General features: G+C 49.1%; 9 protein-coding genes across 9 annotated transcripts; 4 read left to right on the top strand and 5 right to left on the bottom strand.

Annotated features, from left to right (window-relative positions):
• Window positions 1–2,070: 2,070 nt before the first annotated feature.
• PENARI_c010G04487 (uncharacterized protein) lies at window positions 2,071–2,636 on the top strand (the record flags this gene model as incomplete). Its single annotated transcript, XM_022632220.1, has 3 exons — window positions 2,071–2,180; window positions 2,237–2,304; window positions 2,362–2,636. 3 exons carry the CDS (start codon window positions 2,071–2,073, stop codon window positions 2,634–2,636), a joined length of 453 nt encoding a protein of 150 aa, XP_022487964.1.
• Window positions 2,637–3,804: 1,168 nt separating this feature from the next.
• Window positions 3,805–5,993, top strand: PENARI_c010G11809 (GMC family oxidoreductase; the record flags this gene model as incomplete). Its single annotated transcript, XM_022632437.1, has 3 exons — window positions 3,805–3,860; window positions 3,939–4,385; window positions 4,454–5,993. 3 exons carry the CDS (start codon window positions 3,805–3,807, stop codon window positions 5,991–5,993), a joined length of 2,043 nt encoding a protein of 680 aa, XP_022487875.1.
• An 893-nt stretch (window positions 5,994–6,886) lies between these two features.
• PENARI_c010G08550 (putative extracellular lipase) lies at window positions 6,887–8,577 on the bottom strand (the record flags this gene model as incomplete). Its single annotated transcript, XM_022632333.1, has 2 exons — window positions 6,887–7,912; window positions 7,972–8,577. 2 exons carry the CDS (start codon window positions 8,575–8,577, stop codon window positions 6,887–6,889), a joined length of 1,632 nt encoding a protein of 543 aa, XP_022487817.1.
• A 392-nt stretch (window positions 8,578–8,969) lies between these two features.
• Window positions 8,970–10,559, top strand: PENARI_c010G11167 (putative MFS transporter; the record flags this gene model as incomplete). The annotated part of the gene is made up of 2 exons (XM_022632420.1): window positions 8,970–10,478; window positions 10,533–10,559. 2 exons carry the CDS (start codon window positions 8,970–8,972, stop codon window positions 10,557–10,559), a joined length of 1,536 nt encoding a protein of 511 aa, XP_022487826.1.
• A 150-nt stretch (window positions 10,560–10,709) lies between these two features.
• PENARI_c010G04549 (uncharacterized protein) lies at window positions 10,710–11,813 on the bottom strand (the record flags this gene model as incomplete). Its single annotated transcript, XM_022632223.1, has 6 exons — window positions 10,710–10,903; window positions 10,959–11,042; window positions 11,100–11,171; window positions 11,246–11,305; window positions 11,388–11,443; window positions 11,515–11,813. The coding sequence occupies 6 exons, from the start codon at window positions 11,811–11,813 to the stop codon at window positions 10,710–10,712; spliced, it is 765 nt and encodes a 254-aa protein (XP_022487838.1).
• A 1,089-nt stretch (window positions 11,814–12,902) lies between these two features.
• Window positions 12,903–13,747, bottom strand: PENARI_c010G11298 (uncharacterized protein; the record flags this gene model as incomplete). Its single annotated transcript, XM_022632423.1, has 2 exons — window positions 12,903–13,136; window positions 13,697–13,747. 2 exons carry the CDS (start codon window positions 13,745–13,747, stop codon window positions 12,903–12,905), a joined length of 285 nt encoding a protein of 94 aa, XP_022488055.1.
• Window positions 13,748–13,907: 160 nt separating this feature from the next.
• PENARI_c010G09918 (putative proline racemase) lies at window positions 13,908–15,062 on the top strand (the record flags this gene model as incomplete). The annotated part of the gene is made up of 1 exon (XM_022632378.1): window positions 13,908–15,062. The coding sequence occupies one exon, from the start codon at window positions 13,908–13,910 to the stop codon at window positions 15,060–15,062; it is 1,155 nt and encodes a 384-aa protein (XP_022487943.1).
• Window positions 15,063–15,647: 585 nt separating this feature from the next.
• PENARI_c010G05727 (uncharacterized protein) lies at window positions 15,648–16,778 on the bottom strand (the record flags this gene model as incomplete). The annotated part of the gene is made up of 4 exons (XM_022632260.1): window positions 15,648–16,032; window positions 16,094–16,513; window positions 16,604–16,645; window positions 16,702–16,778. The coding sequence occupies 4 exons, from the start codon at window positions 16,776–16,778 to the stop codon at window positions 15,648–15,650; spliced, it is 924 nt and encodes a 307-aa protein (XP_022487765.1).
• Window positions 16,779–18,325: 1,547 nt separating this feature from the next.
• On the bottom strand, window positions 18,326–19,517 carry PENARI_c010G07036 (uncharacterized protein; the record flags this gene model as incomplete). Its single annotated transcript, XM_022632282.1, has 3 exons — window positions 18,326–18,412; window positions 19,306–19,397; window positions 19,478–19,517. 3 exons carry the CDS (start codon window positions 19,515–19,517, stop codon window positions 18,326–18,328), a joined length of 219 nt encoding a protein of 72 aa, XP_022487775.1.
• Between the last annotated feature and the right edge of the window lie 289 nt (window positions 19,518–19,806).

Here is a 19,806-nt window from a genome sequence, read left to right on the forward strand (position 1 = left end):
AATTCGATCGGCGGCTGTCGTTGGTTGGCGGGACTACCTCAGGTCCCTCCCAACGTTCCGCTTGATACCATTTTGGCACGATCAGGGGGGACCGCATTGTATGAGATACGGGAGAGGTCAGAAATATTCAATAGAGGTGCACACGCCCTCGTTAAACAAAACACGCTACATCCAAGGCCATGCCGCAACTGGCAAGTGAATATTTACTCGACGTTGATCAGGTCAGTTTGGGGAAATCGCAGGTCTGTCCTTGGTGGACTACTGACTAGCATGTTTTTGACAGTGTGGATCGGGTCCGGTAGTTGAGTTGGCAGGATTCGGGGGCCCACTCGGTCGCTTCCGGCTGGCTTTTCCCCCTTAGCTCACACTGACGAGAATCAATTATGAAACTGCGGCGTAAAGTCAAGATCTTGTCTGGTGGGAAATGCTCAGTCTTTGGTGGGTTCATGTGTCAAAATACCGCAGATCAGCGGCTGGTTAAAATATCCCGCTGGTGGAGCCATGTCAGCTCGGCTCCTAACCCGGTCTGGCCCGTTAAGCCCTAAAACGTTCAATAAGTGACTACGAACTGGGTATTCGTATAGCACGCAGATCATAATTTACCCCAAATCCACTTTGTCAGAGGATAGTTTAATCGCTCTCAGTGGCTATAAACCAAACCATACAGGGGCTTATCGGCAAAGTCATAAGCTCATGGAGGTCTGAACAACTTCGTTTTGCCGCAACAGTTGAACGATCGACAGGGATAGAATATTGGGGTAACTCATCACAGCCAGAGACTGTTCTAGTGCTTGCCAAGTCGGGTGTTTAATCTCCCTGCGAAAATAAACATGACTTTAGTGTAGATTCTAAAAGTCCGATCAGACTGGTGCGTCTGGTTATCTCATCCCAACTAAGGGGTTGCTGTCTTCAATAAGGTTGGTTCTGCTGACTCTAGGCATTGTTGGTCACAATCAGACCAATTCTCATCTGCCAGCGTCCCAAGCAGAATGCGTTTCTTCGTTGTAGCGTTCAGTGTCGTTGCGCTTTTCGCCATCTCTGTGACAGCGGGAGAGGAACAACTGCAACAACTGGCGGCTGCTCTACCCTCTTGTGCGGTAGGTAGTGGAATATCCCCGTGGTCTTGAATATTAGCTCGACGAAAACTGACGTTGAAAAGCTCGAGTGTATGCAAATTTCACTGCCGCAATCCTCCTGCGCAATTACTGATCAGAAGTGCCAATGTACGGATGTCACCTATACTGCGACACTTGAGCGATGCGTCGCCACCACTTGCACGATCCGTCAATCACTGAGTAGGTGAACGTTCAATCACACGGAATGACCCTTGCTAACAGATAAGCTACCAAAAATGTCACAAGCTCAGCTTGTGGAGCTCCGCTTCGAGATCGAAGTAAGCTTGTTTCATATTTCGGACTCGGTGGTGGCATTCTAGCACTCATTGCTTTTATCCTTCGGATGGTGGCACGCCTCAGATGCTGTGGTGGTACTTTTGGCATGGATGACTGGACGATGATGTTGACGATGGTGAGCACCATTTGCTCTTATTCAGGGATGAAGTATCTTGCCACTGACGATTCAGTGTCTTGTTGTTCCAATCTCTGGACTTTCGATCGTTTGTATGATTCCCTTGACTGCTGACTTCGATTTCCTTCATCTCACTGACCATTGCTAGTGGCCGACGCCGGGTTAGGAAGAGATATGTGGACACTCCCTTTCGAAAACATCACAAAAGTCCTTTATGTTAGTGCACAAACCTTATGCTCTCGGATATACAGATTTATCTAACCCGAGCAGATTTACTTCTGGGATGAATTGATCTATCTGTCAATTCTGCCACTAACCAAAATTTCTATCTGCTGCTTCTACCTTCGCGTCTTTCCCGACCGGCGCTTCCGGATAGCAACATATATTGCCATCGCATTGAACTTGAGTTACTTGATTGCCTTTGTCTTGATTTCGGTGTTTCAATGTCGGCCACTACCTGGCGCATGGCTTCATTGGGACGGAGAGGGCAATTTTCAATGCAACCATATCAATGCACAGGGATGGGCAGCGGCAATTATCAATATGGTGCTTGATATATTGGTCATGGTTCTACCATTGCGGCAGCTTTACAAGCTAAATCTTTCCGTCACTAAGAAGGTATATGTGATGTGCATGTTTAGTCTGGGTGTCTTGTAAGTTTCCATGAATACCTAATATTCGTGAGAGATGTGACTGATTTGGAACTTAGTGTGACTCTTGTGAGCATCCTGCGACTAAACTCACTCATTCACTTTGCCAGCACCACAAACTTGACATGTAAGTAATCGCCAGAATCATTAGTATCACGGCTGCAAACATACTGACCAATGCAAGGGGACTACGTGAGCGTTGGCTATTGGTCTACCATTGAAGTTGACGTGGGTATTATTTGTTCATGTCTCCCTGCTATTCGTTCTTTACTCCGCCGAGTCGCGCCTGGATTATTTGGCGACACGGAAAACGCTAACTCATATGGGGTGAACTCTCGCTCTCATGGAACCGGGTCTCGATTTGAAGGAGCAATTCACGTCCAAAGCAAGAGTGGTGACCGGCATTTCTACCCCCTTGATGACATGGATACTTCAAGTGATACCCGGCTACACTATTAGCATGTTGACTAGCAAAGCCAGTCGGTCAATTTGTGAATTACGCAAGACGGTTTCTCCCGGGAGCCCCTATATCTAGCTTTTGATTCTATATATCCAGGTGTCTTTGTACACGAAACATACTTTGTTCAATTTAACCGAATAAGATTTATACCCACGGGTTGACTGTCAAACTGGTCGGTACACATTGGCCATAATTTCAACCTGCATTTTTGGTGAAACCGCAAGCAAATTGCTAGCGAGGTAGCGGGTCTCCTAAACAGGAAGCTGGTACCTACCCCCTGCACAATGTCATTAATGCACAATGTCATTAATTCACGGGTACAGTTCGTAAATTCTCGGCAATAATCAGGGGTTGTTGGGGTTCAAGTGCCGCTGACCCCCATTTGCCTAGTCGCCAAGTGGACCGGGAATGCTTCTAGATTATCAAGAACAGAAATAAGACCCTTGACTTGTCTTAGTAGGTTTGTAGCGTGAAGGCGTTATGGGTCCCAATTTCAGCATACAGAAAACAACCATGGGGTGCTGGGCGCATTCCGTTTCGGTGCACTGTGGACCCTCCTTCCCCACAATAATAAATTGCAGGCCTGAATAATGAAGCCGCATCGTGCCAAAAGAGGATTAGCCTTACCGTTAGACAGTTTACCTGTAATGTTATAGGATCGGCACGTCAGACGGCATAGGGTAGGCACTAATCTGTTAGCATGAGGGTCCGAGACGCAATAAAGAATTATTGATTGGCCGGCTACTGCTAGGTCAGGACTAGCGGTGTTTGTATCTTTTTCTTTGGGATACTAACGGGATACCAGCCGGGTCAATACGAGACAGACCCATCCACACGTATGGAGCTGCTGGACTAGATACCGAGTCAGACCAAATTGGTGCCATGCTAAGGAATACGACCCGCTGTGAAAAACAGACCGACTTTGAAATAGGATGGTAATGTCGATCATACTACAAGTAGAATGAGAACATGATAGTAACGTTGTCACGGATGGTACTGTAGAAGACCCCAGGGGTCAAGGTGTATCGGCTTATAATAAATGGCGATGGAAGATATATGCTGCTTTGGAAGTTCATGTTCTGTCTTTACCTAGTTTGACCTCTATTGTATTTTGACTTTTGTTCTTGCTTTTCACTTGAGGTCTTCGTCTTCCCTCGAGCATTTGCCATGCGTCTCTCGGCAGTGGCTGGGTTATTATCCACTCTTTCAGTTGTGCTAGCTTCGTATGTGCCAGAACTTCATGGAAGTTCCTTCCGATACAAGCCTGAATATGATATCGCAGGAGCTGACAGATCTTACAGAGGCCACAGCTCAAATCCCCGGCATCATGATACATATAAGAGATCACCAGTTGGCGGTAAAACAACGGGAGACAACGCCACGTCCACGGAATATGACTATGTTGTTGTTGGGTCCGGCCCTGGAGGAGGTCCTCTAGCAGCGCGACTGGCAATTGCCGGATACAGGGTACTGCTTCTGGACGCAGGTGATGACCAAGGAAATGCCACACAACAAATTGTCCCTGCCTTGCAGCTTCAGTCCACTGAGTATGATCCCATGAGATGGGACTATTTTGTGAACCACTACTCGAATATGTCACGCCAGGAAGAAGATACAAAGATGACATACAGAACTCCTGCTGGGGAGCTCCATGTTGGACGCGATGCACCTGATGGCTCAGAGCCTCTGGGCATATTGTATCCAAGAGCTGGGACCTTGGGAGGGTGCTCCGCCCACAATGCCATGATGTGAGTCTTCTATCCTTCTATGGGAGCCTGAGGCCGGGCGATCTGTATGCTAACAATCGTTTTGTCAGCACCATCTACCCGTACGAAAATGACTGGGAGCAATTGGCCGCTCTAACGGGGAATGACTCGTGGTCTGCCTCAAACATGCGAAAATACTTTGAAAGATTGGAGCGCAACCGATATATACCAAGCGGCCTGGTGGGCCACGGATTTGAAGGATGGCTCACAACAAGTTTGACCGACTTGCGTCTCGTGATTGAAGACCAAAAACTCCTTTCCTTGATCCTTGCTGGTGCGACAGCTGCAGGTCAGAGTCTGCTGGGTAAATTGGTCAACACTGTGACTGGCCTCGCGGGAGTCCTTTTACGCGATCTTAACAACGCCTCCCCCACGCGCGATTATGAGACCGGCCCATATCAAGTGCCCCTGGCTGTGGACGTTCCCGAGTACAAACGTACAGGCCCTCGAGAGTTCCTCATGAAGACTGTTAATGCCGTCAACTCTGATGGCTCACGGAAATACCATCTTGACATCCAGCTCAACACGCTAGTGACCAAGGTCAGGTTTGATACCACTGGAGCTAAGCCGCGGGCTCTTGGTGTGGACTATCTTCGGGGCCAGAGCCTATATCGTGCGGATCCCCGGGCCTCCCGCACAGCCTCTAACGGTATACCGGGTAGTGTGAACGCCGCGCGTGAGGTGATTCTGTCCGCAGGATCATTCAACACCCCTCAGTTGTTGAAGCTCAGCGGAATTGGCCCACAAGAAGAGTTGTCCGAGCTGGGTATCTCCACGCTGGTGAACTTGCCTGGCGTCGGCTCCAACCTTCAGGACCGGTATGAGATCGGTACAGTTGGGAAATCCCCTACCGATTTCGTTCTCACCTCCAAATGCACCTTCATGTATACCATGCCCGACCCCTGTCTGGAACAGTACGAGAACGATCCTTTGTTTAAGGGCACGTATACCACCAACGGAATTGCCATTGCAATCATTCGCAAGTCATCCGTGGCGGTGGACGAACCAGACCTATTGATCTCGGGAGCCCCCGTCAATTTCCCCGGCTATTATCCGAACTATTCATATGAAGGTCTCAAAGATGCTCAACATTGGACTTGGATCACATTGAAGGCACGCAGTCGCAACAACGCAGGTACAGTGAAGCTGCGCTCGACTGACCCCCGCGACGTACCCGATATCAACTTCAACTCGTTTGATACCGGAGTAACAGAAAATGATGCGGATGAGAAGGATCTTCAGGCTGTGTATGAGGCGGTGGAGTTTTCTCGAACGATATTCGAGGATCTTATCCCGCTCGACGGAGGATTCGACGAGGTCTGGCCGGGGCCTAACGTCACTACCGAGAGTGAGGTCAAAAACTTTATCAAGCAAGAGGCCTGGGGTCATCATGCCTGCTGTACTGCTGCTATCGGAGAGGATGGTGACGAGAAAGCCGTCCTGGACTCTGACTTTCGGGTACGGGGGGTAAACGGGTTACGCGTTGTGGATGCCTCGGTGTTTCCAAAGATTCCCGGATACTATGTCGCGCTGCCGATCTACATGATAAGTGAGAAGGCCGCCGAAGTTATTATAGCTGATGCCGCTTAATTGCGCTTATAACAGGTTATCTACGGTCATGAATGGCGGATTATTGTAATTACTATTTTCTATCTTTTCTATTCAACTCAGATATAGTGGGGTTAGAGAGCCATTGAAAGTTGATGAACCGGCCAATCTTGCAATGATTCTGCTTTTATGACATAGTAAACTTCATACCGTTACACGGGCAATTCTAGATGGCAGCAGGAGACTGCGAAGCAATTCGGTGTTCGAGGTCACATCTTCTTGCCGTGCATCGTTCACTGTCAGGTGGAGGGATCGGGCAAGCCCATTTCGATCCAGAGGTCGCGATTGTGTAAGTCGTCAAAAAGCTTGGAAAATTGTATAGAACGGATGAGGAATTCTTCGTAAGACCTATCACTTGTTCAGAGTTATCTGTTTGATTGTCGCTGAGACACTTTCAGACTCGGCCCTCACTCATGTTATCGAGATTACAACGTTCTATCAGGAGATCTTGCCTAATATCGTGTATGTACCGCACGGGAAGAACGGGTGCTCTCTCGGGCCCCCGTGGGGGTGTTCCTTGGTATGACATCTACTGCGCCATGGTTAAAGCACTTGCCAAGCGCCAAGTCATTGGCAATGCTGTGGAGCTGGAAGATAAGAAACTCTAGAACAGATGGGAAATGCACTGGGTTGCCCAAGTCCTCTGATTCCGCTGTTCCTGAATGGTCAGTGTACACTGCACTCCAAGAATGGGCGTCACATTGGCTGGAAACCGCAATATTCAGCGAAGCATATCTTGGAGGCCGCTGATGCGGAAGTGGAGCTCATTCTTCACAATCGGGGGTAGATTATTCAACAGTGCTCGTGAAAATATGAAGGAAAGAAATCTATTGACGGTATCTATATGCGGCCCTATATTCAAAGTATTGTCGGAATCAAGCAAGTTGAGAAATTGGAACCTTCGACCACCAGAATTTAGTTTCATCCCTTGCCCAGTCGTCTGCAACACATTTAGCAGGAGGAGCAGTATCCCCGCCAATCAATTCCTCGTTGCCCTCTCCAAAGATCATAACCTTGTTATCCTCGGGCTTGAAGGGCTTCCATTCCGGTCTCTCGCCATACCGACCGCGGACAGCATTAGGATCACCCTTGGTAATAAAGCTGGTCAGGTAAGCATGCAGAGTCCCCGATAACTCCCTTTGTGATTTCGAAATCCCCGTAATGCTAGTGTTGTATGTCTCATAATACATGTTATCTCCATGATTGGCACGACCAACAAGTGTTCGCGGAAGTGCCCAATGATAAAGATACACAGGGGCCCCCTGGGATGACGCAAACTCCGCAGTTTGGCGAACTGGCGCAACATAGGCATAGTGACCATATGCAGCCTCGATACGTTTGTATTGGGCACCGAGACCCTCACCGTCCCTGGTTTCAAGATATGGCGAGGATGAATCCACCGAGGGATCGGGGTAAAGCTTTTCAATAGTATCCAGATCTGAAGATGAAAGTTCTGGGAGCAAGTTCTCCCAGAACTGGCGGAATTGAGAGCCCTTGGACATTTGCTTGTCGACGTACATGGTACCTTCGTTTCCGTTGAAGCCGGTCATTATAGGTACTTTATTCCAAATCTTGGAGTTCCATGCATCTAGGGGCTTGCGGGCAATTGTGTCCCCATCAATTACGGGCTGGAATGCCCATCGCAGCGAGGGGTTGTATTTGCCAAAGACAGCTGTTTGGGCGTTGGTCACGGTTAAGCTTGGCAACGACCGGAGGAAAGGGAATATCTCAGATTCGGATAGATCTGCAGGACATCCGACTTCCCGAAGGAAATCTTGGAATTGTTCTTCGTGGACTTTCGCATTGTATGGGCGAACGGCGCGAGAAGTGGGGGCGCCCGATTCGATGATAACACGGTGGAACAAGGGGGTCGCGTTGCGATTGAGCAGGAGGTGGCCGATCTACACTCTTCCATTAGAACAGTGGACTCGAAGATGCGGTTGGAAATTGTGATACTTACAGAGTGTGCCCCGGCCGAGAGACCGAATAGAGTCACTTTCCCAGCATCACCGCCAAATTGGCCAATGTTCTCCTGAACCCACTCCAACAGATGAATTTGATCACGCAATCCCAGGTTCAGCAATCCTTCCTTCTCGGAGAGACTCGATGGCAAAAATCCAAGCGCTCCAATGCGATAGCCAAAACTCACGGCCACGAACGGTTCTTCGGACCATGCCACCATAGACGCGGTGTCATGCGTCGCCGCCGCTCCACGGTTAAAGGCACCGCCATGGATATAGACTGCGACTGGAAGCTTCTGCCCATCTCCAGCACTGGCAGGCCGGAAAACGTTCGCGGTCAAACAGTCTTCACTCTGCTCCAGTTTCGGTCCGCCCGATAGCAATGCTTTCCCTGGGGCTGCGGGGCCGTATTTGGATGCATCGATAGTGTCTGATGAGCTCGCAACTTTCACTGCAGGTCTGAATCGCCGATCTCCAACAGGAGGCAACGCGTATGGCACTCCCAAGAAGGCGTCCACTGTTTGTGGGAAATTGTCCTTGAGTTGCGTGCCAACTACCTGGCCTTGGGCCAAGGTCACCGAGGGGGGCTTGCTATCGACTGTCATTGTGTATCTTGGTCAGTTCAAAGCCAAGAAAGACGGCAAGATGGGGTTCGGCGGTCTGATATAGCACCGTTGGGATCGCTATCTATCCGGGCCTCAGAAGTAGTGCCGTGCGGGGGGAAGTAAACCAAGTGGAGACACGGGATGTTTATCTCAAAAGATAGTTCGGCTTGCTTGACATGATTCCGAAACTCTCTTATCACGTTCGGCCAAAGTCCGAATGGCATGCCCAGCGATGCTCCGCACCATGGTCCCGTTTCTAGAAAGTATAGATAACGCCAAACCGTCGAGCTTAAAAGGCCCTGGGGGAATTTGGTTCTCGTATGCGAACCCTTCTGACTTCAGCTCCTTCAACTATCTCAACATTTCATTGATCAATCTACTAACTTGATGCCATGGAGGTAACCAAAAAAGAACCCGTGGTAGACTCTGTCGACGAGAAAGACGTCCAAGTTGGCGTTATCACAGACCTTGACGAGGGCGAGGTCTTCCTGCGTCAACATGGATTCACCGATGAAGACGTTCAAGGCCTATTGGACGATGAAGCACGCAACAAGGCCGTGGTCCGCAAAGTAGATCTTATTTTGCTCCCCTTGCTTGCAGGAACCTACATGCTTCAATACATCGACAAATCCGCACTGGCTTACTCTGCGGTGTTTGACCTCCTCAAGTCGACACACATGTCAAGCAACGAATACAGTTGGCTAGCCAGTATCTTCTATATTGCCTACCTCGTCGCCGAATACCCTTGGAATGTCTTAGCGCAGAAGACCAACCTCGCCAAAGTCGTCTCATGCAACATTGTCGCCTGGGGCGCTATGCTCATGATTACTGCCTCCTGTTCTTCCTTTACCGGCATGGCTATCTGCCGCTTTCTTCTTGGTGTTTTCGAAGCTCCAATAACGCCTTGTTTTATGATGATTATTGGCATGTGGTATACACGCTCCCAACAACCGTTTCGCGCTGGTGTCTTCTACAGTTGTAACGGAGTTGGTGCTATGGTCGGTGGAGTCCTCACGTTTGGTATTGGTCAAATCAAAACGATTGCCGTATGGAGAGCTATCTACCTCATCCTTGGAGGCATCACTGTTTGCTGGGGTATCGTTATGCTCTTCTTTCTTCCCGGTGACGTCCTCTCCGCAAAGCGCTTTAATCTGGAAGACAAGGCTCTACTCATCGGTCGTGGACGTCTTGGCCGCACTGGTATTATCAACCACCAAATCAAGTGGAACCAGATCCGCGAGGCCCTGGTCGATCCCCAGGTCTGGATATTGTTCTTTTTCACTCTGTTTAATGAGGTTGTCAACGGTGGAATCGCCAACTTCAGCAAGCTGATCATCAAGGGCCTAACCCACGACTCACTTACTACAGTCGCACTGGGTATTCCCTTTGGCGCTTTCCAAGTGGTCTGGGTCCTCTCAGGAACATACTTTGCATCTCGATTTGCCAATTACCGTACCATCGTCATGTTCGCGTACCTCATCCCGACAATCATTGGTATCGCTCTGATGTGGAAGCTGGACCATGCCACGCACAAGGTCGGCGTGCTATTCAGTTATTACATCGTCGGTGCCTACGTCTGCTCCCTAGTCCTGGCGCTGCAGATGCCCGCCACAAATCTGGGTGGATATACGAAGCGCTCCACCGGTGTTGCTTTCGTATTCCTGGCCTATTGTGCTGGTAATATCATAGGGCCACACGCGTTCCTCGCGAAAGAAGCACCCATCTATCAGACCGGTTGTAAGGTTCTCCTTGCATGTTCTTCTGCACAGGCTGCTTTGACTGTCTGTCTACGGTGGCTGTTGGCCCGCAGAAATAAACAGAGGGATGCCGCTGCAGCAGCTGCGAATGAGTCTGGGGCTCCCTTGGAAGTGGATGAGTCGGCCGATTTGACGGATTTCGAGGTTAGTAGTCAGCTTTCTGACTTGGTTTTTGATAAATTGCTAATAGATTCGCAGAACCCGAACTTCCGATATGTGCTATGAATGATAGTCTATAGTTATATGTTGATATGAACAAGTCCGGTCTTCCTGCCCAAGATGCTTGTATAAGCCACGGCAGGCTCGATGGCTTTTCCTGCTACCACGTTAGACTAGTATACATCCCAGTAATTTAGCCACCACCACTAAGGAGCCTTAAGAGCTGCTGAAGTCGCTCTTAACGGCAGAAGAAGAATCAAAGTCAACGCTGTTAACCTTGACCCACTCGGTGTGCCAGGTCAGGCCACCATCCGAGGAAGTAAAGCCATCATCAGTGACACCATTGAGGGCCATCACCTGGTCAAACTTGCTGTCGGCCGCACTCAAGGTGACAGTCAGGTTGTTGATATCTGTTACGTGTTAGGTCATCACCTCGTGAGTTTCTTTGCGGAAAGAAGGACTTACAGTAACCTGCAAGCGAGCCACAGTTTCCAGAGCCGGTGTAGCACTCATTGCTAGAGTACAGGTATTTGAGGGGGGAGTCGAGGGCTGAGGTTGCTAGTTAGTCGAGCGAAGTTTTCAGCGAGTCTCGATTATTCCACTCACCATCGCTTTCCTTCGACACGACCTTTCCGTCCATGATGACAGTTTGGACAACCTTCTCGTTCTCGACAGCGACTGGGGGTGAGTTAAACATTAGAACTAATGTTCTGTTGGGTGATAAATGCACGTTTAAAAGAGAAGTAACTCACTTTCGAAGTCCACTGGTGTGTTGTTAGGGACTGTCACATAGGGCTGACCAAGTTGACCGGCTATTAATGCAAAAGATATCAGGTCAGCTTGTTCGGTTGCATAAAGAGTGGCTCTCACAGCACGGGTTTTCTAGTTACTTACATGGGGTAAAAGTGCTCGCTGCGACACACCACTCATCAACAGATGCGGAACAACCCCTATATTACATGCACAGTCAGTAAAACCTCCCTTTCTCTCATCCGATGGTGTCTCATCAAATTCCACGTACTGAGACTCCTGGTCCAGGGACCAGTTGAAGATCGGCTGATATAGATTGGTATTGTCGTCGCCGGCAGACGAAGACGCGCCAACCCAGACAGAAACCCAGACTTGATCTTTGGTGTTGGATACTTTCGCGCCGGAGGGAACTGTTGGAGGGACAATAGAATAGGTCGCCTTGGTGATGGCAGAGTTTCCTGAAGGGGGACCGAGATAGAACAGACTGTTTCCAAAGTACCATGTGTCGGGGTCGATGGCCATGGCCTGCATGGCGGAAACGAGAGGAACGAGTGCGTAGCTGTAACGCATTTTGGAGGATCGGAGCTTTGCTGCTGGGAGTTATGCCGACTGAGGATGGACTGTAATGAATAAATCTTCAATGGTGGGCGGAGATGAAGGCTTTACATGGTGACAATCACGCCAACACGGAACAAGAAGCATTTATTGCTTTACCACAAGCTTTATCAACGTGAAGCTACTAAATTTTTCTAGGGTGTTTCATCGTGATGAGGAAGACCCCTGTAAGCATTTGGGAAATGAAACCGAAACATTGAAGTTCTGGATCCGCCTTCAGTGTTGGTAGGTCGGTCTTGCAAGCTTGGTCGATGGGACCAGTAGATTCGTAGGGTTCATACAGGTGCTATATTTGCGTCTCGACGGTGCCAGAGTCTGTGTTTTGTCTTCTCTCGAGATGATCAGCGTCTTGAAGACTTGTGGGACCCCTGGGCTAGGCTACTTGCCTGGCCCTGGACCCACACGCGATTTACAGTACTTTAATAGACGTTACAGTATAACAGTAGGTTAATTAAAGCTACAACATGTAATGTTTTTTAGACAAAAACATATAAGCTATAGGGCTGTCGATGGCCAACAGCAAGTGCAGCAGTGGAGCCGACTAGCAGCCTACAGTAGCTGATTACACTTTTTGCGTTCAATAGGATAATCGATCTACCCACACTATGGAATTAGATATTGGTAAAAATGTTGTTTATGACAGCTAACTAGAAACGCTTGCCATACTGTCAATTTCAAGGCACACTTCCCGTCAGATCCCATTTCCCTGTCAGCAAAAAAGTCTTTGCAACATAGCGCACGTTCAATCATTTTTTTTTCCGGCTTAGGAGAGCTCGAGTGTGAATCCCAGTCCATTCCAGCCCTCGAGCTCCGAACAGTGAGGGTTGTCGAGAACGTTGGCGTTGGGATTTGGCTTGCTTCTGGAGTTTACGAGGGTCGCACAACTCGCCGGGCACCTATCACGTAGCCAGGGGTGCTTGGATCCTTATGTGCTCCGCCAAACTCTGCTTGGTTGGGTATAACTCAGGCAACCCTGGCATTGTTATGCTTGGTGCTTCGGATCCCAGCCATATCGACAATTGCGGCGGAGGATTCATTTCCGAATCAAGTGGCTAGGAAACCGAAAGAACGGAGTATTGGAGGGTGGACACCTCTAGAAGCATTGCTTTGGAAGAAGGGTCGATCCAAATACTCGGGCTGGGCCTGCTGGACAGGGCCACGAGATTGCCGGTTGTTGTCGGGCTGGGCCTGTTGGGAAGCGCCACGACGTTGTCGAGCGGAGTCGCGAAGGAAGTCCTCCTCGTCGTCGGACGAGCGGAAGCGGATATGCGGCATGTTCTGAATGGGGCAGTTAGCAAATGTCAATATCAAGGACGATCTCCCTAAAGAAGGGGATAAATGAGATGCCTTAGATGCCTCAGAACTGAGCACCTCCAGCATCTCAGATGCCTTAGTCGATGATAAGGCATCAGAGATGCCTTAGTTAATAATGCAGCATCTTAGGAAACAGTGAGAGAAGGGACACTTACTATGGTTGCAAGCGTATTAGTTGGGGAGAGAGAAGAGGAAGAATCATGAAGCATGAAAAGGGTCCTATTATAGGCAACAAGTCTAATAGCAATTGCTAGCACAGTCAACAAGCAAACATTCGATATAACTACTGCTTAGCCCTACCGGAATACCCCATAAAAGCTTACCGGAACGATGTATCTGAACGCAATTAGCACCGTACGCGTTGCAATACGATAACGGAAGCATTTGATTGACAGTGAGCGAACACAAAGTTCCAAGCTTGGTATATGAAGTATTGAAGCAAAGACATGTTATCTTAGCGGAAACATATGCAGCTTTTATTCACGCCTTATGTTCGACATCCGCCCACTTATCTGCCCACTTACCTCTTCAGGTAAGGATACGCGCCAGCACCGCTTCCAGGGGAGACTCCGCATCTCCAAAAATCAACGCACTTGATACCACTACCATTTGCGTTCTCAAATAATCAATTCCATCGGTTGAGCTCTGATTCAATTTATACAATTTGCCTGTATCATGGAAGCTATACGCCCCCTCGAATCCGCGGGCCCTATCAAACCAATAACCTGCGTAGAGATGCACACTGCAGGCGAACCAACTCGAATTATATGGGAAGGTATCCCACCATTGACAGGGGCGCTGCTCGAACAGCGCGCCCAAGCCAAAAGCCAATTTGATCAATTCCGACGGGTGCTGATGCTCGAACCCCGCGGTCACTATGATATGTACGGCGCGATTCTACGTCCAGAAACAGAGCTGGTCGCTTCCGGAGAAGCTGATATTGGAGTCTTGTTCATGCACAATGAAGGCTTCTCGACTATGTGTGGCCATGCGACGATCGCGCTGGGGAGGTTCCTTGTTGATGTTGATGAGAGTATTTTCCCGCGTCGGAAGCAGTTGAAATATGATGCCGCTTCTGGTACAACCGCGCTTAACTTGCATGTTCCTTGTGGTGTTGTTCAAGTTTCTGTTCCGACTTTGGAATCTGGGAAGTCGGATCCTTCGAGGCCTGTGTCATTCATTTCAGTGCCTTCGTTTGCGACTGCTATCTCTCTGGAAGTTCCATTGTCTGAGAAGTACCAGTGGCCGGAGCTGAAAGGAAGAGCGTCTGTTACGGTAGATTTTGCCTATGGGGGTGCGTACTATGGTATGATCAGTTCAGAAGAACTAGGATTCCCTGGTGGCTTGGATGATGTCAAACTCCAAGAGATGGACATTGCAACCAAATTGCTGAAGCAAGCGGTGGTCGCCAACCCCGATCTGGAATACCTCACTAAAGATATCTTGACCGGGAAGCCAGGGTTCTTGTATGGCATCATGATCACAGATAGAAACTTGGGACAGGTTGATGCGTCAGAGGGATCTGCAGCCTCTCGTGCCCAACTGGACGCAACTAGCGAAGAAACAGGTCTATATTTCTTCGCTAATCAACAGATTGATCGTTCTCCGACTGGTGGCTGTGTCGCTGCAAGAGTGGCCCTAGCACGTGCCAAGGGTGCTTTGTCCGTTGGAGAGAAGAGAGTCTATAATTCTCTAGTGACTCGAGCGTATAATGGCCTTTCTGGTTTTGTTGGGTCTGTGTTTGATGAGGCCGAGGGAGACAGAGGGCAGCGGAGTGTCAGAGCCCGAGTTGAGGGATATGGATATTACACCGGGTACCATTCGTTCGTGGTGGAAAAAGAAGACGGACTTGGTGTGGATGGGTTTTCTGTCCGCGATATCACTTTATAAGAGGTTGTTGACCATAAACTCATATGTAAGGATGGGAACAGCATGTCCACGGGACTGATAGCTGTCAAATCTAGCCACTGTTTGATGGTAGCTAAGTGATCCACTGGCCGCTTCCGGTGTGGATGATCATTGTTTGCATGTAGTAGCAACGCAGGTAATGCGGTACTCATCGGCGCCTACAACGCCCATCTTTTTCTGTATGTCCGGACCCTTGAATCCTCAATTAGAGGCGTCAGAACACTTTATGCAACTGATTTTGATCATAAGACGGTCGTAATTCCTTCGCTGAAGCGGCCTGTTGTTCGCCGACAAGATGCTTGCAAGATGGTCGACAGGACTTCGGATTTAGAAGTTGCTAGTCGCACCCATGCCCTGATGTCAGAAGGCAGAGCAGGAATTATTATGTTACGAATAAGTACGAATACAGAGGAAATAATTGGTAATGTGAAAATAAGATGAGGCTGTTCTTGAAAAAATTGAGACAAAGTAATGTACATCGTGTGTGGGGGATGGACAAGGCGTAAAACAAAGGGAATTCTAAGGGCAGTCTCTATTATCCTCCAGACTCTATTATACCCGAATGATCTATTTGCCGATCTCGACACCAGCGCCACAGCCGAGGACACGCTTGATGTCACCGAAGATAGCGAACTGACCAGCAGTGATGGAGCCGACCATGAACAGACGGGCACCAATACCACCGTAGGAGCCACGGATACCGAGCTCCTTGGCGATCTTGACGAGACGGGTGACGGTTCCCTCACCGGGAGCGCCCTGGGTCTTGTTGATCTTGGAGAGCATGGTGTCGGCGGGCTGGGAGATGACGGCGGCAGCGAGACCAGCGACGAGACCGGAGCCGAGGTTGATACCGGTCTTGGAGCCGTCGGAGAGGGTGCTCTTGTCGAACTGAGCGTAGATGGCCTCGGAGACCTTCTCGAAGACGACGAACTTGGCCATGGTGTAGGGGACCCTGTGAGAACCGCGTTAGCACAAAATAGGTCAGATATAAAAATCCCGAAAAATTGACTTACTGCTTGAACAGGATGGGTCCGAATCCGGAGTAGAAGGCACCAATGCCCTCCTCCTTCATGATACGGCCCATAGCGGGGAGAAGACCGCTGGCGAAGGTGGGCTGGGAAACGAGACGAATACGGGTGGCCTCAAGGGGGCAAAGGGCGACATCAGCGAAGAACTCGGCGATACCGGCGGAGGCAAGGTAGACAGCAGTGCGGTTGTTCTTAGCGGTCTCGTAGCCGAGCATGTTGATGGACTGCTGCTTGAAGAACTCGTATCCACCGAACTTGAAGGCACCCTGGAGGAAGTAACCGGCAGCGGTGGGACCGAAGCCAGTCAGGAGAGCGCCAGCACCCTCGTTCTGGATGACCTGGCGGAAACCACCGATCATGCCACGGTTGTAGGTGGCAGGGTCGAGCTGAATACGGGTCTTGACGCTGTACGCGATCCGCTGTTAGTCAAAGTTCCGCCTTTGTTTCCGGCGATTGTATATAGCTTCAAATCGCTTCAAATAACGAATAACTTACACGTCGAGGGGCGTTGCGGCTCCATGCGTGATAGCGCAGCACCTAAAAACAAATTAGATATTGTTCTTGATGCTCTTGAGGTGTTAACCCGGACATACATGGCACCAGCGAATGAAATACGTCCATAGAAGTCGACAGCGCCCATCTGAGGGGCAGGGGTGGTAGTAGCGGCCATTTTGATATGGAGAACAAAAAAGCAGAAAGAGAATAAAAGAGAAAGAGAGGAGAGTTAAGGTCACTTGAAGCCTTGGTGGAGGATGGAGAGAGGAGAAAAGATTTCAAAGGGATGGGCCCGAACCCGAAAACTTTTCGCGGCCAATGCGGGAGCCACTCGGCAGCACACGGTTGCCACTAAATTCCGATCACCCGGGCAATGACCCAGTACTTGATAGCTTTGTTTCTATGCATTGATAGGTGTGTGATATAATATAACGTTATGCCTGAAAAAACAATTGAAGTTCTCAATATCAAAACACCCATGATGCTTGGTCGCCCTGGTTATGCACCGGAATTATGCGGAATAATACGCATAGCTACTACCGAGAGCGTCACATCGCAAGCTCGATATTGTATAAGCTGGATTTTACTAAAAAAGCAAACTTGAAGTAGATAGACCACACTATGGTGGTCATAAAACCACTAACAATCGCAACCTCAGACCCACGTTGCGCATCCCAGCGCAGATTTTGAGTGCCCAGCCACACACAATTATCCCTACGTCAGAGTGGACACCCTGTTCCTGTTGTACGGGGGAGTCGAGGAACCATTATGGCAGAATCCACGCATTTTCCTTATCTTACCGTCTCCGATGCTCAGATGAGCCCTCTCAGCTTCTACGGAAGAATTTGAATTTCTTTCGCGCAATTCTAGATGGCAGCAGAGATATGATGCGAAGTAATTCCATGTATTCGCTTCCTAATAATTGATGGTTTTAGTAATATGTAAGTATACACTGATCATGATAGCAAACATCACAGATCTCCATGTCAGTGTGTAGTGGAGGGAATTCAAGGGTGATCGAGATATCGGCGCGCTTCCTGACCCCATCACACTGACCATGCGATTCACGAAGAGCCTTGGACTTGAAGATTCGGTGACACTTGTCACAAATCTTGTTCTCCATTGTCTCTTCCGAGACGTCCCCTCCCTGGCAGTTTGTCTGACGAGTACCCGGAGGGGAAGAGTTGTGATTGTTCCCGGGCTGATATTTGTGACATTTGATGTCTTGCCTCCTCTCGTCGCGGAGACCTCGCGCTTTGCACAATCGGACGTGGATATTGTATTTTGCAACTTTCGGGAACGGCTTCTTGCACACAAGACATGGCAATGGCTCCCTGTCTAGTGCATTCTTTTTGGAAAATCCATATCCACAGGTGCGAACATGAAGCCTTCGCGAGGACTTCCTGGTGAATATCTTCTCGCAACGTGTACATGATTTCGAAGAAGTATGCTGGATCCTTAGGTGCTCGGCCAAACTCTGCTTGGTTGGGTATAACCCATGCAACCCTGGCATTGCCATGCTTGGTGCTTCGGTTCAGCTATATCGACAATTGCGACGGAGGATTCACTTCCGAAATAAGTGGCTAAGAAACCGAAAGAACGGAGCATTGGAGGGTGGACACCTCTAGAAGTATTGCTTTGGAAGAAGGGTGGATCTAAATACTTGGGCTGGGCCTGCTGGATAGGGCCACGAGATTGCCGGTTATTATCGGGTTGGGCTAGTTAGGAAGCGCCACGACGTTGTCGAGCAGAGTCGTGAAGGAAGTCCTCCTCGTCGTCGGACGAGCGGAAACGGATATGCGGTATATTCTAAATAGGATAGTTAGCAAATATCAAGATTAGGGACGATCTCCCTAAAGAAGGGGATAAATAAGATACCTTACAATTGAGTATCTAAAATATATTAAGATATCTTAGAACTGAGCACCTCTAGCATCTTAGATACCTTAAAACTAAGTATCTAAAACGCGTCAAGATATCTTAGACTGAGCACCTCCAGTATCTTAGATGCCTTAGTCGATGATAAGGCATTAGATACCTTAGTTAATAATGCAGCATCTTAGGAAACAATGAGAGAAGGGACACTCACTACGGTTGCAAGCATATCAGTTAGGGAGAAAGAAGAGGAATGAAGTATGAAAAGGGTCCTTTTATAGGCAGCAAGTCTGACAGTCACAAAAGCTTACCGGAACGACCCTTCTCATTACACTAATCACATACTTCCTACATATTACCACTACCACGTGGATGTGCCACTTCCTATACAGAAGCATCCATGCTGAAATGACCCAGTCGGCGTTAGATACCTTTTCCTATATAGGAATTTCCCTCCTAAAGACGGAGGTTTTTGCCCTACATGGTTAATAGACCAACGCGGCCGATAGGAATGACCCATTCCAGTACAAGACCCTAGGGACGTGGTCTCTAAGGCGGCGGATAATATTAGGACCACTACCTAACTAAGGAGGTCGACGACGCCTAAGGCATAGCGATGCCTTAGGACGTACGATGATCCAGGACCTCACCGCCCACGAATGGGCCAGTCTGTACATAAGCAATTTTCGCTGGTCCCAGGAAGGACCAGCGTTCAGTCTCTTCATACAATCCACCTTATTGTATTGCACGCATAACTGGGCCATTTGCGTCGCTTACCTACCTAAACCTTGACGACATTTGTTACCCTCCGTTGGATCCCCACACACGTCTGGGAGCCTGGCAATGAAGCTGCGCCTGGCAATGAAGCTGCCGATGGCAATGCGAAATGCACGGCCCTCGAATTTGCGGGAGGTGACCGCTGGAGGAAGCAGTGGGAGAGTGAGAGGACCGCTCAGCCCACAAATCGCTTGGTAGAGTGGCCAGGTAAGAAGACCTTACGTTTGTACGAATGCCTGTCGATGCCACGGTCTTCGATCATGATACAAATGAGGTCAATGCGTATTGCGCTCCGGCACTTCTTGTATAAGATCAATGAAGTGGATTCTGATAAATGCCCTTATGGAGAGGGTTCCTCTCAGACACCGAGACACGTCTTTCTACGTGTCTTTGCTGAAGACGCAGGTAAACGACCTGGCATTTTCGAAATCAACGTGGGCCTCGTCTGCAGCGTGCTCGGTGGGAACCTCACCAAGTCCCATGAACTGCCAAAATATACAGCTTTGTTTGTTGACAATATGCAGGTTATCATGCGGGGAAGGCAAAGATTT

Source organism: Penicillium arizonense (assembly GCF_001773325.1).
Source record: "Penicillium arizonense strain CBS 141311 chromosome Unknown PENARI_contig010, whole genome shotgun sequence".
Classification (NCBI taxonomy): Eukaryota; Fungi; Ascomycota; class Eurotiomycetes; order Eurotiales; family Aspergillaceae; genus Penicillium; species Penicillium arizonense.